Source organism: Macaca nemestrina, chromosome 4 (genome assembly GCF_043159975.1).
Source record: "Macaca nemestrina isolate mMacNem1 chromosome 4, mMacNem.hap1, whole genome shotgun sequence".
Classification (NCBI taxonomy): domain Eukaryota; kingdom Metazoa; phylum Chordata; class Mammalia; order Primates; family Cercopithecidae; genus Macaca; species Macaca nemestrina.
The window spans coordinates 127,127,489-127,145,833 of record NC_092128.1 but is presented as its reverse complement, the minus strand read 5'-3'; the positions used below and the strand labels follow the sequence as shown (position 1 = coordinate 127,145,833).

The 18,345-nt window shown below is 41.6% G+C and overlaps 1 protein-coding gene across 2 annotated transcripts in view; it reads right to left on the bottom strand.

Annotated features, from left to right (window-relative positions):
- Positions 1–18,345, bottom strand: part of SEPTIN14 (septin-14) — a 72,002-nt gene that overhangs the window by 35,430 nt on the left and 18,227 nt on the right. For both annotated transcript variants that reach the window (XM_071095220.1, XM_071095221.1), the window contains exon 6: positions 10,789–10,950. In XM_071095220.1, coding sequence (XP_070951321.1) covers positions 10,789–10,950 — 162 coding nt within the window. The remainder of the gene's footprint in view (positions 1–10,788; positions 10,951–18,345) is intronic.

The following is an 18,345-nucleotide window of genomic DNA, read 5'->3' as shown; positions in this document are numbered from 1 at the left end:
GAAACTGGCTGTGAGACTGCTCAGATGTTGGATTTACTAAAAAAATATTTTATTTCCAATAGTCATTATAATTTAGGTCCACAGGTCTAAGAGAAACCAAGATTAAAGAATTAAAGGAGAGTGACACCTGCAAGATAAGAAACTAGGAGATCCCAGTTCTTATCCCCTGAGAAAATGCTAATTTGGCAAGCATCTATGGACAAAAGTGCCATTGCGGGAGCTTTGGGATCCAGATAGGAGATTATGATATTCTAGTACATCTGAAGACCAAGGAAAGCCCCTTTAAGAAGGCAGGCTCACACCTTAGTAGCAAATACATTAAGTGCAGACTCAGCAGACCTATAAGCATCCACATTTCTCTGTGGACTTGGCTCCAACCCCACATGCCCAAAGCACTGAAGCTCCTTGTCCAAATCCTTCCATGAGCTTCACCCACATACAGACTGACTGCAGAACCCACAGAAGACCAGGACCCGATCCATCCCACATGACCATGGTCCCTAAGGTAGTTACGCCAGTTGGGAGCCTAACATGAGAGTGTCTTTACCTAATAAAACCAGTGTGTAAAGACAAGAAGACAAGACTGCTCTTTTAAATAAGCAAAGATCAATGCAAGACTATGAAGATTACAAAGAATAAAACATGACCCCACACAAAAAAAGAGAAAAAATATCTCTAATATAGAGCCATTAACTGGCCCTAAAATAATGAAGATCCATGTGCTACTTGAAAAAAAATCAAAATAATTGTGCTTGCTTGCTTTGACAGAGTCTCGCTCTGTCGCCCAGGCTGAAGTACAGTGGTGTGATCTTAGCTCACTGCAACCTTCACTTCCCAGGTTCAAGTGATTCTCCTGCCTCAGCCTTCAAGTAGCTGGGATTACAGGCGTGCACCACCACACCTAGCTAGTTTTTGTATTTTTAGTAAAGACAGGGCTTCACCATGTTGGCCAGGCTAGCCTCAAACTCCTGACCTCAGGTGATCCACCCACTTCGGCCTCCCAAAGTGCTGGGATTACAAGCGTGAGCCACCGCACCCAGCAAAAATTCAAAATAATTGTCTAAAAAAAAAAGCTAAATAAGCGTCAAGCAAACACAGACAAACGACAAAATGAAATCAGGAAAACAATACGTGAACAAAATTAGAAGTTCAACAAAGAAATGAAAAACACACAAATATTCTGACTCTAAAAAGTAAAATAATTGCACTGAGAATTTTAGTGGACAGCTTCAACACAAGACTCAATCAAGCAGAAGAAAGAATGAGTGAACTCTAAAACAAATTATTTGAAATTATCATTAGATGAACAAAAACAAAAAGAATGGAAAAAGTGAAGAGAGCCTACGGAACATATGGCAAATCATCAAGCAAACCAATGTATGCATTATAGAAATCACAGAAGAAAAGAGAGAAAGAAACAGAAATAGTATTTAGAGAAACAATGTCTGAAAACTTTTCACATCTAGGTAGAGAAATTAACATCCACATTCATGAAGCCCAAATATTCAAAACCCAAATAGGTAAACACTAAGACAAATTATAATTAAATTGTCAAATGTCAAAGACAGAATTTGGGGATTTGGAGGGGTTTTTTTAAATGATTCTCTCTCCTTTAAGTATTCACATCCCTCTGTGAATGAGTAATAAATACGTATTTGAGAAATAAAATTGTATATATTTCAGGTGTACAGCTTGTTTTAATATGTATATACATTGTGAAAAAATTGCCACAATTAAGTTATTTATCATATTTATTATCTCAAATAATTATTATTTTCTTCGCTTTTTTGGGGGATGAGAACATGTAGATCTACTCTTTTACCAAATTTCAAGTATACAATGTTGTATTGTTAACTATATTCACACTGCCGTACATTAGATTTTCAGAACTTATTCATTTTGAAAACTGAATCTTTGTATACCCTGACCTATATCACAAAGAGAATTTTGAAAGCAGCAAGAGAAAAACATCTTGTCCCATATAAGGGAAGCTGTATAAGACTATCAATGGATTTCTCAACAGAAATCTTGCGGGTCAAGAAACAGTGGGACGACTCAATGTACTAGAAGAGAAAGACCAAAAGGAATACTTTACCCCCAGAAAGCTGTCCTTTAAGAATAAAGGATGGGCTGGGCGCGGTGGATCACGCCTGTAATCGCAGCACTCTGGGAGGCTGAGACAGGCAGATCACCTGAGGTCAGAAGTTCAAGACCAGCCTGGCCAACATGGCAAAACCCCATCTCTACTAAAAATACAAAAATTAGCCAATGTGATGGAGGGTGCCTGTAATCCCAGCTACTCAGGAGGCTGAGGCAGGAGAATTGCTTGAACCCAGGAGGTAGAGGTTGCAGTGAACCGAGGCCATACCATTGCACTCCAACCCGGACGACAGGAGCAAAACGCTGTCTCAAAAAAAGAAAAAAAAAAAAAAAAGAATAAAGAAGAGTGCTCCCATCTGATCATTTCAGCTGTGGCCTGGCACTCTTCTGAGAGCCCAGCCCCAGGTACTTGCAATCAGCCCTGGCACTGCTGTCGCTTTAGCATTCTGCAGTTGCCTGAGCATTCTTCCTGCCCCTGCCTAAGTTTTCTGCCAGTTGTGTTGGGCCAGCCTGCCCCTCTCTATCACAGCCAGCATCTGAACCCTGGGTACCTGAGGACACATATGCCAGCCTGTTTCTGATCCAGTCCCTCCAGTACTTATGCATACCATCCAGAACACCATTTGGGATCTGAGAATCAAGAAAATGGCTAGCCCAGGCCGGGCGCAGTGGCTCAAGCCTGTAATCCCAGCACTTTGGGAGGCCGAGACGGGCGGATCACGAGGTCAGGAGATCGAGACCATCCTGGCTAACACCGTGAAACCCCGTCTCTACTAAAAATACAAAAAACTAGCCGGGCGCGGTGGCGGGCGCCTGTAGTCCCAGCTACTCCGGAGGCTGAGGCAGGAGAATGGCGTAAACCCGGGAGGCGGAGCTTGCAGTGAGCTGAGATCCCGCCACTGCACTCCAGCCTGGGCGACAGAGGGAGGCTCCGTCTCAAAAAAAAAAAAAAAAAAAAAAAGAAAATGGCTAGCCCAGTCCACCACTGGCACCTGATCACTCCCTCTGGAGACTAAGGCTGTGCTGACCCAGGCGGCGGACACTACAGCAGCTGAAACCCACCCTCCTGTGCTGAAAGGTGAAGCTGCTTCCCCTGTGTACACAAAGTAGCAGCGTTCCTGCATGAGAGAACAGGCAAGCCACAGGGCTGTCTATTGGGCTGAGGGAAGAGGTCCTACCCTGAGGCTGCTCCTATGAAGAGTCATCAGACAGGCATTTTCAATGGCTCTTGGCTACATTATGACCTGGAGGTAGATGACATCGTCTGTCTGAACTAACAGTCATGAGCTCTGTGGGACAGGGGTAGGATAGGGAAACAGATTATGTTCCTACCCACATAGGAGGCAGAGCTGGTACAGCTCCTCCCTCCCTACAGAGACCTGTGAGCATTTCAACAGGAGCTGCCCCAGCCACCCCTGTAAAGGCTACTGTTCACGTTCATCTTGAGATGTTGGTGGGTAAGCTTTGTGGTCCAGCTCTGCCCAGCTTTGTCTTCCCCCCTGGGCTGAACAGGCAACTCAGAGTCTAGGCATTACATAGACCAGCCTATCACCTGAAACAACAGAGACGAAATCACAGTAAACAAAGATCAAACACACACCATCTGCTTCTGCCATAGCTGGCTCTTACTCATAAGTGCCACTTACTGGCATGGAGGTTAAAAGGCACAAACCAACAAAAAGTCTACTGACAGAAGGGCACAGGGCTGAAAAAACAAAGCCAGGCCAGGCGTGGTAGCTCACGCCTGTAATCCCAGCAGTTTGGGAGGCCGAGGCAGGTGGATCACGAGGTCAGGAGATCAAGACCATTCTGGCTAACACGGTGAAACCCCATCTCTACTAAAAAAAATACAAAACATTAGCCGGGCGTGGTGGCAGGTGCCTGTAGTCCCAGCTACTTGGGAGGCTGAGGCAGGAGAATGGCATGAACCCAGGAGGCGGAGCTTGCAGTGAGCCGAGATCGCACCACTGCACTCCAGTCTGAGCAACAGAGCGAAACTCTGTCTCAAAAAAAACAAAAAGAAAAAGAAACAAAGCCAAAGCCCCCTACCCAATAGACACTATAGTTACACCCACAAGGGGGAAAAGCCCCATCTAAATTAAAGTAAATTCAAAAATAAGAAGTGACAGTTTTCCCAGATGAGAAGAAACCATCATAAGAACTTTGGCATCATGAAGAAAAAAAAAAGGTAGAATGTTTTGACACTACCAAAGGACGCACTAGCTCTCTAGCAATGGATCCTAACCAACCAAAATGAAAATTCTGAAATGAAAGATAATGAATTCAAAATATGAATTATAAAGAAGCTCAATGAGATCCAAGAGAAAGTGGAAAATCAACACAAAGATACCAGAACAATGCAGAATGTGAATGAAGTACAGATATCTTTAAATAAAAACAATGGAATTTCTGGAAATGAAAAACACACTGAAGGGTTGGGTTACAGATGAAGGCTTTAACATAGGCTAGACTAAGCAGACAGAAAATAGGATCCCAGTGCCTTCTGGTGTGTAAACTTTCTTCTGAGAAGTCTGCTGTTAGTCTAATGTGATTTCCTTTATAGGTAATTTGAAAATTATCTCTTGCTTCTTTCAGAGTATTTTTCTTCAAGTTGACTTTGGATAATCTGGTAAAGTTCATCTTGCAAAATATTTCCAGGTATTCTTTGAGCTTGTTGCATCTGGATATGTACCCCTCTAGCAAGGCCAAGAGAATTTTTCTGATTATTCCCTCAAATATGTTTCCAATCTTTTTACCTTTTCCTCTTCTCTCTCAGGAATGCCTACAACTCATAAGTTGGGTTGCTTTACATAATTTCCTATTTCTTGAACTCTTATTTAAATTTTCTTTTTTTTTTTTTTTTGTCTGTGTTAGTTCAAAAAACCTGTTTTGTTTTTTGAAAAGATAAGAAAATTAATATAGTGCTAGGCCAGGCACGGTGGCTGATGCCTGTAATCCTAGCACTTTCAGAGGCCAAGAGAGTTGGACTGCCTGAGCTCAGGAGTTCGAGACCAGCCTGGGCAAGATGGTGAAACCCTGTCTCTACTAAAATACAAAAAAACCCCGTCTCTACTAAAATACATGCTGTGCATGGTGGCAGGTGCCTGTAATCTCAGCTACTCAGGAGGCCGAGGCCTGAGAATTGCTTGAACCTGGGAGGCAGAGGTTGCAGTGAGCCAAGATCATGACACTGCACCCCAGCCTGGACAACAAAGCAAAACTCTGTCAAAAAAAAAAAGAAAAGAAAAAGAAAGAAATAAAGAAAAGAAAAGAAGAAAAAAGAAAAGAAAAGAAAGAGAAAATTGATATGGTGCTAGCTAGATTAACCAAGAAAAAAGAAGATTCAAGTAAGCACAAGAACAATCAAAAGTGATAAAAGTGACATTACAACTGATACCACAGAAAACAAAAGATCATCAGAGACTAATAGGAATATCTCTATGTATACAAACTAGAAAACCTAGATAAAATGGTTAAATTCGTCCCTCCCTGCTCAGATGTGGCTTAAGCTGGAGGCGCAGAGAGCCAAAGATGCCGCAGACCTTCAACCCGGAGCAGCTTGGAGGCAGTGAATAATAGCTCTTCAAGTCTGCAATAAAAAATGGCCTCTTCCAGAGAACTATTTGAACCCGGGAGGAGGAGGTTACAGTGAGCCAAGATAGCGCCACTGCGCTCCAGTTTGGCCGACAGAACAGGACTCCATCTCAAAAAAAAAAAAAAAAAGAAAAAAAAAAGGCCTCTTCATAGCTTAAATTACAAAAGTAAACTAAAAGACGTACACGTTTTTGGCCAGGCGTGGTGGCTCACGTCTGTAATCCCAGCACTTTGGGAGGCCGAGGCAGGTGGATCACAAGGACAGGAGATCGTGACCATCCTGGCTAACACGGTGAAACCCCGTCTCTACTGAAAATACAAAAAATTAGCTGGGCCCATGGTGGCCGCGCCTGTAGTCCCAGCTACTGGGGAGGCTGAGGCAGGAGAATAGCATGAACCTGGGAGGCGGAGCTTGCAGCGAGCCAAGATCGCTGCCACTGCACCCCAGCCTGGGCTACAGAGTGAGACTCCGTCTCAGAAGAAGAAAAAAAAAAAAAGACTTACATGTTTTTTAATTACCCTACTCATTCCTTACATGTAGGCTCAATCTTTTCAGTATTTGCTTTACTGGTTCAGCAAAAGCCAGGAAAAACAACTTTGTGGTAATCAGAATGTTACCCAACTGTATATTGTTTTTTGTTTTTGTGTGTGTGTGTGTGTGTGTGTGTTTTGTTTTGTTTTTGAGACGGTGTTTTGCTCTGTCACCCAGGCTGGAGTGCAGTGGCACGATCCCGGCTCACTGCAAGCTCCCTCTCCAGGGTTCACACTATTCTTCTGCCTCAGCCTCAGGAATCGCTGGGACTGGAGGCGCCCGCTACCATGCCTGGCTAATTTTTTGTATTTTTAGTAGAGACGGGGTTTCACCATGTTGGCCAGGATGGTTTCGACCTCCTGACCTTGTGATCCACCTGCCTCGGCCTCCCAAAGTGCTGGGATTACAGGTGTCAGCAACCATGCCTGGCCCCAACTGTATATTGTTTACCTTATTGTAAATACTGGTGAACTGTGGTCAATAATAGTTTTACATTCCTTTAAAAATAAAAAAGAAAGAAAGAAAGAAAAGAAAATGGGTAAATTCCTGGAAACATACAACCTCCTAAGACTAAACCAGGAAAAAATAGATCTCCTAAATATACCAGTAACAAGTAATGAAACTGACTCAGTAATAAAATAATTTCAAACAAAGAAAAACAAGAACAGATAGGTTTACAGCCAAATTTTGCCAGAAGTACAACAAAGAGCTGGTACCAATCTTACTGAAACTATTCCAAAAATTTATGGAATTTTTGGATTGGAAGAATCAATATCATTACAAAGACCACACTAACTAAAGCAATCTACAGATTCAACACAATTCCTATCAAATTACCAATATCATTTTTTCACAGAATTAGAAAAAACGATCCTAAATATCTCATGGAACCAAAAAAGCATCCAAATAGCCAAAGTACTTGTAAGCAAAAAGAACTAAGCCTGAGGCATCATGTGTTTGATTTCAAATTATACTATGATGCTATACTCAATAAAACGGCATAGCATTGGTACAAAAACAGACAGATAGATTAATGGAATGGAATAGAGGGTCCATTGCTAGGAATGATACAGCTAAAAAAGGGAGAAAAATAATTGTGAAAGAAAAGAGAATAAAGAACCAGTAATAAAACCACATGCCTACAACAAAGTGATCTTCAAAAAAGTTGGCAAAAATAAACAATGAGGAAAGGGCATTCTATTCAATAAATGATGCTAGGAAAATTGACTACCCATTGGCAAAAGAATGAAACTGAACTCCCACCTCTCATCACATACAAACTTTAACTCAAGATGCATTAATGACTTAAATGAAAAACCAGAAGCTATAAAAATTCTAGAAGAAAATTTAGGAAAATCTCTTCTAGATATTGGCCTAGGCAAATAATTCATAACTTAGACCTGAAAAGCAAATGCAGCAAAACCAAATATACACAAATGGGACTTAAACAGCACAGCAAAAGAAATAATCAACAGAGTAAACAGACAACCTACACAATAGGAACAAAATATTTGCAAACTTTGCATCTGACAAAGGAGTAATATACAGAATCTACAAAGAACACAAACAACTCAACAACAGCAAAGAATAAACAACCCCATTAAAGAGACCGCAAAGGATATGAACAGACATTTCTCAAAAGAAGACATACAAGTGGCCACCAAACATATGAAAAATTGCTCAACATCACCAGTCATCAGAGAAATGCAAATTAAAACCACAATAAAGGCCGGGGGCAGTGGCTTACACCTGTAATCCCAGCACTTTGGGAGGCCAAGGTGGGTGGATCACCTGAGGTAAGGAGTTTGAGACCAGCTTGACCAATATGGTTAAACCCCATCTCTATTAAAAATACAAAAATTAGCTGGGCATGGTGGCAGGCACCTGTAATCCCAGCTACTCAGGAAGCTGAGGCAAGAGAATCTCTTGAACCCAGGAGGCAGAGGTTGCAGTGAGCCAAGATCACGCCACTGAACTCCAACCTGAGTGACAGAGCGAGACTCCATCTCAAAAAAACACAATCACACACACACACAATAAGATTATCATCTTACGGCCGGGCGTGCTGGGTCACACCTGTAATCCTAGCACTTTGGGAGGCTGAGGTGGGTGGATCACCTGAGGTCAGGAGTTCGAGACCAGACTGACCTACATGGAGAAACCCCATCTCTACTAAAAATACAAAATTAGCTGGGCTTGGTGGCGCATACCTGTAATCCCAGCTACTTGGGAAGCTGAGGCAGGAGAATTGCTTGAATCTAGGAGGCGGAGGTTGCGGTGAGCCGAGATCCCGCCATTGCACTCCAGCCTGGGCAACAAGAGCAAAACTCCGTCTCAAAAAAAAAAAAAGATATCGTCTTACATAGAATGGCTCTTACTACAAACACAACAGATGTTGGTGTGGATGCAGAGAATAATGAATACTTATACACTGTTGGTGGGACCGTAACAACCTCTATGAAAAACAATATAGAGATTTCTCAAAGCACTAAAAATAGTGCTACCATTCAACTCAGTGATTATACTACTGGGCATCTACCTGAAAGAAAAGAAATAATTATATTAAAAAGTCACTTTCACTCAATGTGTATTACATTCCTACTCATAATAGTAAAGTCATGGAATTAACCTAAATGTCCATTAACAGTGGACTGGATTTTTTTTAATGTAGTATATATACACCCTGGAATACTATGAAGCCATAAAAATGAAATCTTGCTCTGTGCAGTAACATGGATGGAGCTGGGGGCTGTTATTCTAAGTGAAATCACTCAGAAATAGAAAATCAAATACCACATGTTCTCATAAGCAGGAGCTAAACAATAAGTACACAAGGACATAAAGATGGAAACAACAGACAGTGGGACTCCAAAAGGTAGAGACTGGGAAGAGGCTGATGGTCAAAAATTATCTACTGGTAGTGAGATGTGATCACGCCACTGCACACTAGCCGGGGCAACAGAGCAAGACCATGTCTCAAAAAAAAAATGATCTGTTGGGTACAATGTTTACTATTTCAGGATAGGTACACTAGAAGCCAAACCTCACCATTATGCAATATATCTATTCGACAAATATGCACTTATACCCTCTGAATCTAAAATAAAAAAATGAAGGAAGTTTATAGTAGTAAACACCTGTATCTTTTTTAAAAAAAGATCTCGCCTTTGTGGTGGCTCACACCTATAATCCCAGCACTTTGGGAGGCCGAGGCAGGCAGATTGCCCAAGGTCAGGATTTTGAGACCAGCCTGGCTAACATGGTGAAACCCCATCTCTACTACAAATACAAAAAAATTAGCCGGGTGTGGTGGCACACGCCTGTAGTCCCAGCTAGTCGGGAGGCTGAGGGAGGAGAATCACTTGAACCTGGTAGGCGGAGGTTGCAGTGAACTGAGATTGCGCCACTGCACTCCAGCCTGAGCGACAGAGGGAGACTCTGTCTCAAAAAAAAAAAAAAAAAGATTTCAAATAAACAACCTAACTTTACACCCCTCCAAAAAAAAAAATTAGTAGAAGGAAAGAAATAACAAAGATTAGAGCATAAATAAATGAAATAGAGAATAAAAAAAATTTTAATCGGCCAGGCACGGTGGCTCACACCTGTAATCTCAGCAGATCTCCTGAGGCCAGGAATTGCAGACCAGCCTGGCCAACATGGTGAAACCCTGTCTGTACTAAAAACATAAAAATTAGCCAGTCGTGGTGGCACGCTCCTGTAAATCCAGCTAGTCAGGAGGCTGAGGCAGGAGAATCACTTGAACCCAGGAGATGGAGGTTACAGTGAGTTGAGATTGTGCCACTGCACTCCAGCCTGGGCAACAGAGTGAGACTCTGTCTCAAAAAAGAAAACAACAAAAAAAAAGTAATCAATGAAGCTAAGAGTTGATTTGGGGAAAACAAAAATCAAAATCAAAGCCCTTACCTAGACTAAGAACAAAAAGAGAGACTATGTTAATAAAATAAGAAATGAAAAAGAAGACATTACAACTTATTACAAAGGTTTATTTCTTACAGAAATAAACAGAATTATAAGGGACTATTATGAACAATTGTACAGCAACAAATTTGACAACTTGGAAGAAATGGTGAAATGACTAGAAACATATAACCTACCAAGACTGAATGGAGAATAAATAGAGAGCTTAAAGAGACCAATAACAAATAGAGAAACTAAAGAAATAATTTTTCAAAACTCCAAAATATAGCCTAGGACCAGATTACTTCATGAGTAAATTCTACCAAACACTCAAAGAAATTTTAATATAAAACATCCTCAAATTCTTTGAAAAAATAGAAAAAAGAAGTAACACCTTCAGAGTCATTTTATGAGGCAGCCTCCCCTTGATATCAAAGCAAGAAAATATACTTCCAAGAAGAAAATTATAGGCCAGTATCCTTGAGGAACACGGTGTTTCAATTAAATCTAAATAAATCTGCTTACAAAGAATCAATTCTGAGCAGAAGCTTTTCAAAATAAAAAAAATTTTAAACTTCTCACACTGGATTCTGGATAAACACTCATTTATAGCCTCTTTATCAGATATTGTTACTGAAACTTACATTAATTGAGGAGTTTGCCTGAGCAGCAGTTTCTTCATCTGCTGGGAGCTGATATATCTGGATGCCATTGCTAATCAATTCACTCATTATCTTACTCTTAAACGTCTGTAAATCATTTTTAGAAATTGTGTCTGCTTTGGCAATCAGTGGTATAATGTTCACCTATTAAAAAAGAAGACGAACAAAATCTCAGCATCAAGGAGTCATTGTTCATCCTATAGTTTTTATAGTAAAGCTTCACAATCCCTGGCAATAAATTGCCTAACTAGATAATCACTGGCTGTCATGCCTTTCCTAAAAATTATTTTCCAAAATTATCAATACTTTTGAAGATTCATCTTTTATCCAAATTCAGGTTGAAAAGTCTCAATCTTGTTTCTCTTCTAAAATCCCTCTACACTTCTAAAAATACCTCTACACATATGGAGTTAGTAAAATGTAAATAGTAGGACAATGTAAATTATTTAATTTATTTTCAATTTTATTTCTTATTAAGCTGAGTGATAAAAGACAAATTGAAAGAACTTTCATCAAAATTGTGGAAGGGATTTTGTCTTTCTACTTTTTACATCACTTTTTCCATCAATCAATCTTAATTAATGTCCCATTTTCACACACTCTTGCCCCACCTAGATGTGTTTGCAGATAGATTTGCTTTTGTTTTTCAAAGACCACCTAAAAAGAATATAGATATTTTTGGTTACCATATTCTTTTTTTTTTTTTTTTTGAGATGGAGTCTTGCTCTGTCACCCAGGCTGGAGTGCAATGGTACAATCTAGGCTCACTGCAACCTCCGCCTCCTGGGTTCAATCAAGTCTCCTGCCTCAGCCTCCTGACTAGTTAGGATTACAGGCGCCCACCATTGCGCCTGACCGATTTTTGTATTTTTAGTAGAGACAGGGTTTCACCATGTTGGCCAGGCTGGTCTCGAACTCCTGACCTCAGGTGAAACACTCACCTAAGCCTCCCAAAGTACTGGGATTACAGATGTGAGCCACCACACCTGGCCTGGTTACCATATTCTAAAGGCCGTGTGTGTGTGTGTGTGTGTGTGTGTGTGTGTGTGTGTATAAGAACACCTTGCAAACAAATATGTTCATTTTTCTTTTGTAAAAAGACGTTATTTCCACATTGGAAGTTAAATATTTGCATATTTGAGGTTGAATTTTTACCCACAAAGTTTTTTCCTAGTGCTTCAATATGATCATTCCTGTCTTTTGCATTTGCACTTAAATAACTAAACTTTTTAGGAAATAACAATATACAAAATTATAAAATGTTTTATCACTTTTAAAATATCTTATTAAATTATAGCTCCATAAAATCAATATCTGTAATATAGTAGAAATACATAAATATAAATTTTAGGCAGACTGCTTTTGTTTTAGATTGCTCAGAGCACATTTTTTTAAAAAATCCATGGACAGGCTGGGCGTCGTGGCTCACGCCTGTAATCCCAGAACTTTGAGAGGCCAAGGCTGGCAGATCACCTGGGGCCGGGAGTTCAAGACCAACCTGACCAACATGGAGAAACTCCGTCTCTACTAAAAATACAAAATTAGCTGGGCATGGTGGCTCATGTCTGTAATCCCAGCTACTCGGGAGGCTGAGGCAGGAGAATCACTTGAACCCAGTAGGCAGAGGTTGCAGTGAGCCAAGATCGCGCCATTGCACTCTAGCCTGGGCAACAAGAGCGAAACTCCGTCTCAACAACAACAACAACAAAAGTGTGTATTCCTGACTATTGAATGTACTACTAATTAAAAACTTGAAGCAGCTCTTAATTTAACTAGAAATCTAACTTATTTCAACTACTTAATGACATCTGAGATTAAGTACAAAGTCTCTTTTCAGTTTGAACAATACATAGTAAAAGTTGAGACTCCTCGGATAAAAGGAACCCAACTTAGAACTTTTTCTTTCTTCAACTAAATAAAGTTGAAGACAGCATGTTTTGTTAGGGCTGAGTGCAGAAAAGAATCTGATAATATAACAATTTCTGAAGGCCAACATGTATATTGGCCTTCTATTTTTAAAAAAGAGGATATACTTTTAACTTTTTTTTTTTTTTTTTTTTTTTTTGCGAGAGAGAGGTGCCCTGTCTGCAATGCGGTGGCATGATCACGGCTCACTGTAGCCTCAACCTTCCGGGCTGAAGCGATCCTCCCACCTCAGCCTCCTGAGTAGCTAGAACTACAGGCACATGCTGCCATGCCTGGCTATTTTTTTGTATTTTTTGTAGAGACAGGGTCTCACTATGTTGTTCAAGCTGGTCTTGAACTTCCAGGCTCAGGCAATTCTGCCTCTTCAGCCTCCCAAAGTGCTGAGATTACAGGGGTGAGCCACCATGTCTGGCCTTTCTAAATTTTTTATGAAAAATAATTTTAGACTTATGGAACAGTTGCATGAGTATTACAGAGAAAGAAATTGAGGCATCATAATTTTCCCAAAGCCACACAGTGAGCAAGTAATAGGGTCAGGTTTGTGAAAGCAGGTAGCTTGAACCCACTGCCCATGCTTTTTTTTTTTTTTAATTTTATTTTGAGATGGAGTTTCACTCTTGTTGCCCAGGTTGGAGTGCAATGGCGCCATCCCGGCTCACTGCAGCCTCTGCCTGCGGGTTCAAGCAATTATCCTGCCTCAGCCTCCCAAGTAGCTGGGATTACAGGCATGTGTCACCACGCCCAGCTAATTTTGTATTTTTAGTAGAGACGGGGTTTCACCATGTTGGTCAGGCTGTTCTCAAACTCCTGACCTCAGGTGATCTGCCCGCCTCGGCCTCCCAAAGTGTTGGAATTACAGGCGTGAGGCATGGCTCCTGGCCCACCCCATGCTTTTAATCACAGGAAGCGCTAGACATTTTTTCCAAGGTCACAGACACCTAGCAAGTGACAAAGCAAATATTCAAAAGCTGCTTCCACTGACGAGTCCTGTGACCTTTATATATACAAAAATTAAAATTCCTTCTGTACAAATAAATCTACAACATTGCACGTTCTGGGTTTCATAAACATTCAATGGACTGATTTTCTGTATAATAAAACTAAACTACAAAAAACTGCTGAATAATTAGAAAAATTAATCAAATGAACAGAGTCTCATATCGATTTTGAGATTTTGCTGAAGCCATGGGGCTTAAGCAGCCTATTGAAAGAAAGTCCTCGTGTGTCCCAGGTGTTTGCTGGAAAGAATTATGCTTTTCTTAGCTGTTTCTATATAACAAGCAGCAGCTGCCTGCAGGCTCTTGTATTGTGAATCCTCTGATACAATCTGTAACCAGGATCACAAAAGCTTTCTGTTTCACACTGTCGGTGGTACTAGTCAAACATCAGTGGGATTATTTTACAGTATCATATAGTACATTTTATTTTAAAAATACAGGTATCCCCCATTTTCCACAGTTTCTCTTTCTTCTTTCTTTTCCTTTCCTTCTTCTTTTTTCCTTCCTTCCTTTTCTTCCTTCCCTCCCTCCCTCTCTCCCTTCCTTCCTTCCTCTTCCTTCCTTCCTTCCTTCCTTCTTTTCTCTTTCTCCTTCTCTCTCTCTCTCTCTCTTTTCTTTCAACAGGGACTTGCTCTATTGCCCAGGCTGGAATTGCAGTGACATGATCTTGGCTCACAGCAGCCTCGAACTCCTGGGCTCAAGTGATCCCACAGGTGCAAACCACCATGCCTGGCTAATTTTTGTATTTTTTTGTAGAGACGGGGTCTCACTACATTGCTCAGGCTGGTCTTGAACTCCTGAGCTCAAGTGATCCTCCTGCCTTTGCCTCCCAAAGTGCTGAGATTACAGGCATGAGCCACAGAGCCCAGCCCAGTTGCACTTTCCACAATTTCCCATAATCAACAGCAGTCCAAAAATATTAAATGAAAGATTCTAGAAATACACAATGTACACGTTTTAAATTGCATGCCATTCTAAATACTGTGACGGAAAGTTATGTTGACCCACTCCATCTCACCCTGGATATGAATTATCTCACTGTTCACCTCATTTTATCTCAACGTGTGGGCATTGTATTATCTCACATCGTCATAAAAAGAATGAGCACAGTATAATAAGATATTCTGAGGCCAGGCACGGTGGCTCACACTTGTAATCCCAGCACTCTGGGAGGCCGAGGCAGGTGGATCACCTGAGGTCAGGAGTTTGAGACCAGCCTGGCCAACATGGTGAAACCTCATCTCTACTAAAAGTACAAAAAACTAGCCGGGCGTGGTAGCGGGTGCCTGTAATCCCAGCTACCCAGGAGGCTGAGGCAGGAGAATCACTTGAACCCAAGAGGCAAAGGTTGCAGTGAGCTGAGATCGCGCCACTGCACTCCAGTCTGGGCAACAAGAGCAAAACTCTGTCTCTGGGGAAAAAAAAAAAAGGATATTTTGAGAGACACAGACAACATTCACATAACTTTTAGTACAGTGTATTGTTATAATTGTTCTCCTTTATTATTAGTAACTATTGTTAACTCCAGTCTGCATCTAAGAAACTAACAATAGTAACTAATAATAAAAGAGAACTGCATCTCATTTATAAATAAAACTTTACCATAGGTATGTATGCATAGAAAAAAGCATAGTATATATTGGGCTCTGTACCATGCATGCTTTCAGGCATCTACTGGGGATCTTGGAACTTACCCCCAAGGGTGCTACTCTATAGGCAAATGGCCATGATCTGGGAGGTAAGTCAAGGTTGAAATCTATCGAATGTGAATTGTCTCCCCCAGCAACCAAAAAATTTATGTGTTGAAGCCCTAACCCCCAGTACCTCAGAATGTGACCTTAACTGAGACAAAGCCTTCAAAGAGGTGATTAAAAAGTGAGAATGGGTTGGGCATGATGGCTTATTCCTGTAATCCCAGCACTTTGGGAGGTCGAGGTGGGCAGATCACCTGAGATTAGGAGTTCGAGACCATCCTGGTCAACATGGTGAAACCTCGTCTCTACTAAAAATACAAAAATTAGCTGGGTGTGGTGGTACACGCCTGTAATCCCAGCTACTCAGGAGGCTGAGGCAGGAGAATCACTTGAACCTGGGAGATGGAGGTTGCAGCAAGCCAAGATCATGCCATTGCACTCCAGCCTGGGCAAAAAAAAAAAAAAAAAAAAAGTGAGACTGTTACAGTGGGCCCAATCCAAACTGACTGGCACCCTTGTAAGAAGATAAAATGTGAGGCCGGGCACAGTGGCTTATGCCTGTAATCCCAACACTTTGGGAGGCCGAGGTGGGCAGATCACCTGAGGTCAGGAGTTCAAGACCAGCCTGGCCAACATGGTGAAACCCATCTCTGCTAAAAATACAAAAAATTGACCAGGTGCGGTGGCTCACACCTGTAATCCCACCACTTTGGGAGGCCTAGGCGGGCGGATTTACAAGGTCAGGAGATTGAGACCAACCTGGCTAACACAGTGAAACCCTGTCTCCACTAAAAATACAAAAACCTAGCCAGGTGTGGTGGCAGGCGCCTGTAGTCCCAGCTACTTGGGAGGCTGAGGCAGGACAATGGCGTGAACCCAGGAGGCGGAGCTTGCAGTGAGCCGAAATGGCACCACTGCACTCCAGCCTGGGTGACAGAGTGAGATTCTGTCTTAAAAAAAAAAAAAAAAAAAAAAAAAATTAACTGGATGTGGTGGCGGGCACCTGTAATTCAACTACTCAGGAGGCTAAGATAGGAGAACTGCTTGAACCCAGGAGGCAGAGGTTATAGTGAGCTGAGATCACGCCACTATACTCCAGCCTGGGCAATAAAAGCTAAACTCCGTCCAAAAAAAAAAAAAAGATAAAATGTGTACACCCAGGAGACACCAGGAGAAACACCATGTGAGAACATAGAGATAAGGTGGCCATCTGCCAGACAAGGACAGAGATTTCAGAAGAAAGCACATCTTCTGACACATTGATCTTGGACTTCTATCCTCTAAGACTGTGGGAAAATACATTTTCATTGTTTAAACCACCCAGTCTATGGCATTTTGCTATCCCAGCCCTAACACTCTAATGCAAATGCTTTAAATATTAACAGAAAAAAATAATTATGATATATATATATATACTATAAAATAACAGGTACAGTCATGGCATTTCAGTAAATGAGGGGCCACATATATGATGGTGATCCCATAATATTATAATACTATACCTTTGCTTTTTGTTGTTGCTGTTGTTATTTATTATTTATTCATTTATTTATACATGTATTTATTTATTTATTTATTTATTTACTGAGTCTTTCTCTGTCACCCAGGCTGGAGTGCAGTGGCTTAATCTCAGCTCACTGCAATCTCTGCCTCCCTGGTTCAAGCGATTCTGCTGCCTCAGCCTCCCGAGTAGCTGGGATTACAGGCCCCTGCTACAACACCCAACTAATTTTTTGTATTTAGTAGAGACAGGGTTTCGTCATGTTGGCCAGGCTGGTCTTGAACTCCGGACCTCAGGTGATCCGCCCACCTCAGCCTCCCAAAGTGCTGGGATTACAGGCGTGAGCCTCTGTGCCCAGCTATTTATAGATCTCTTTATTTAATTTCTGGATTCAGGGGATATATATGCAGGTTTGTTACTTAGATATATTGAATATTAGTGAGGTTTTGACCTCTAGTGTGCCCATCACCCAAATAGTGAGCACTGTACCCAATAGGTAATTTTTCAAATCTCAACCTCCTCCCACCCTTCCCCCTTATAAAGGGCCCAGTGTCTATTATTTGTCTAATACTGTACTTTTTTTATGTTTAGATACACAGACAAGGCCAGGCATGGTGGTTCGCACTTTGGGAGGCTGAGGCAGGCAGATCACTTGAGGTCAGGAGTTCAAGACCAGCCTGGCCAACATGGCAAGACTCCGTCTCTATTAAAGATACAAAAATTAGGCTGGGCGCAGTGGCTCACGCCTGTAATCCCAGCATTTTGAGAGGCTGAGGTGGGTGGATCACCTGAGGTCGGGAGTTTGAGACCAGCTTAACCAACATGGAGAACCCCGTCTCTACTAAAAATGCAAAATTAGCCGGGCATGGTGGCGCATGCCTGTAATCTCAGCTACTTGGGAGGCTGAGGCAGGAGAATCGCTTGAACCCAGGAGGTGGAGGTTGCAGTGAGCCCAGATCACACCATTGCACTCCAGCCTGGGTGACAAGAATGAAACTCCATCAAAAAAAAAAAAATTAGCTGGGTGTGGCGGCACAGGCCTATCAGGCCTGTAGTCCCAGCTACTTGGGAGGCTGAGGCCGGAGAATCACTTGAACTCAGGAGGCGGAGGTTACAGTGAGCCGAGATCATGCCACTGCACTCCAGCCTTGGAGACAGTAAGACTCCGTCTCAAAATAAAATGAAATAAAATAGATATACAGATACTTACCATTGTGTTATAATTCTACAGTATTCCGTACAGTATCATGCTGTCCAGGTTTGTAGCCTAGGAGCAGTAAGCCATACCATCAAAGACTATCGTCTAGGTGTGTAGTAGGCTAGATCATCTAGGCATGTGTAGGTACACTCTATGATGTTTGCATAATGATGAAATCACCTAAAGATAGGTAACTACACTTGCATGCACGTGCCTTCAAGA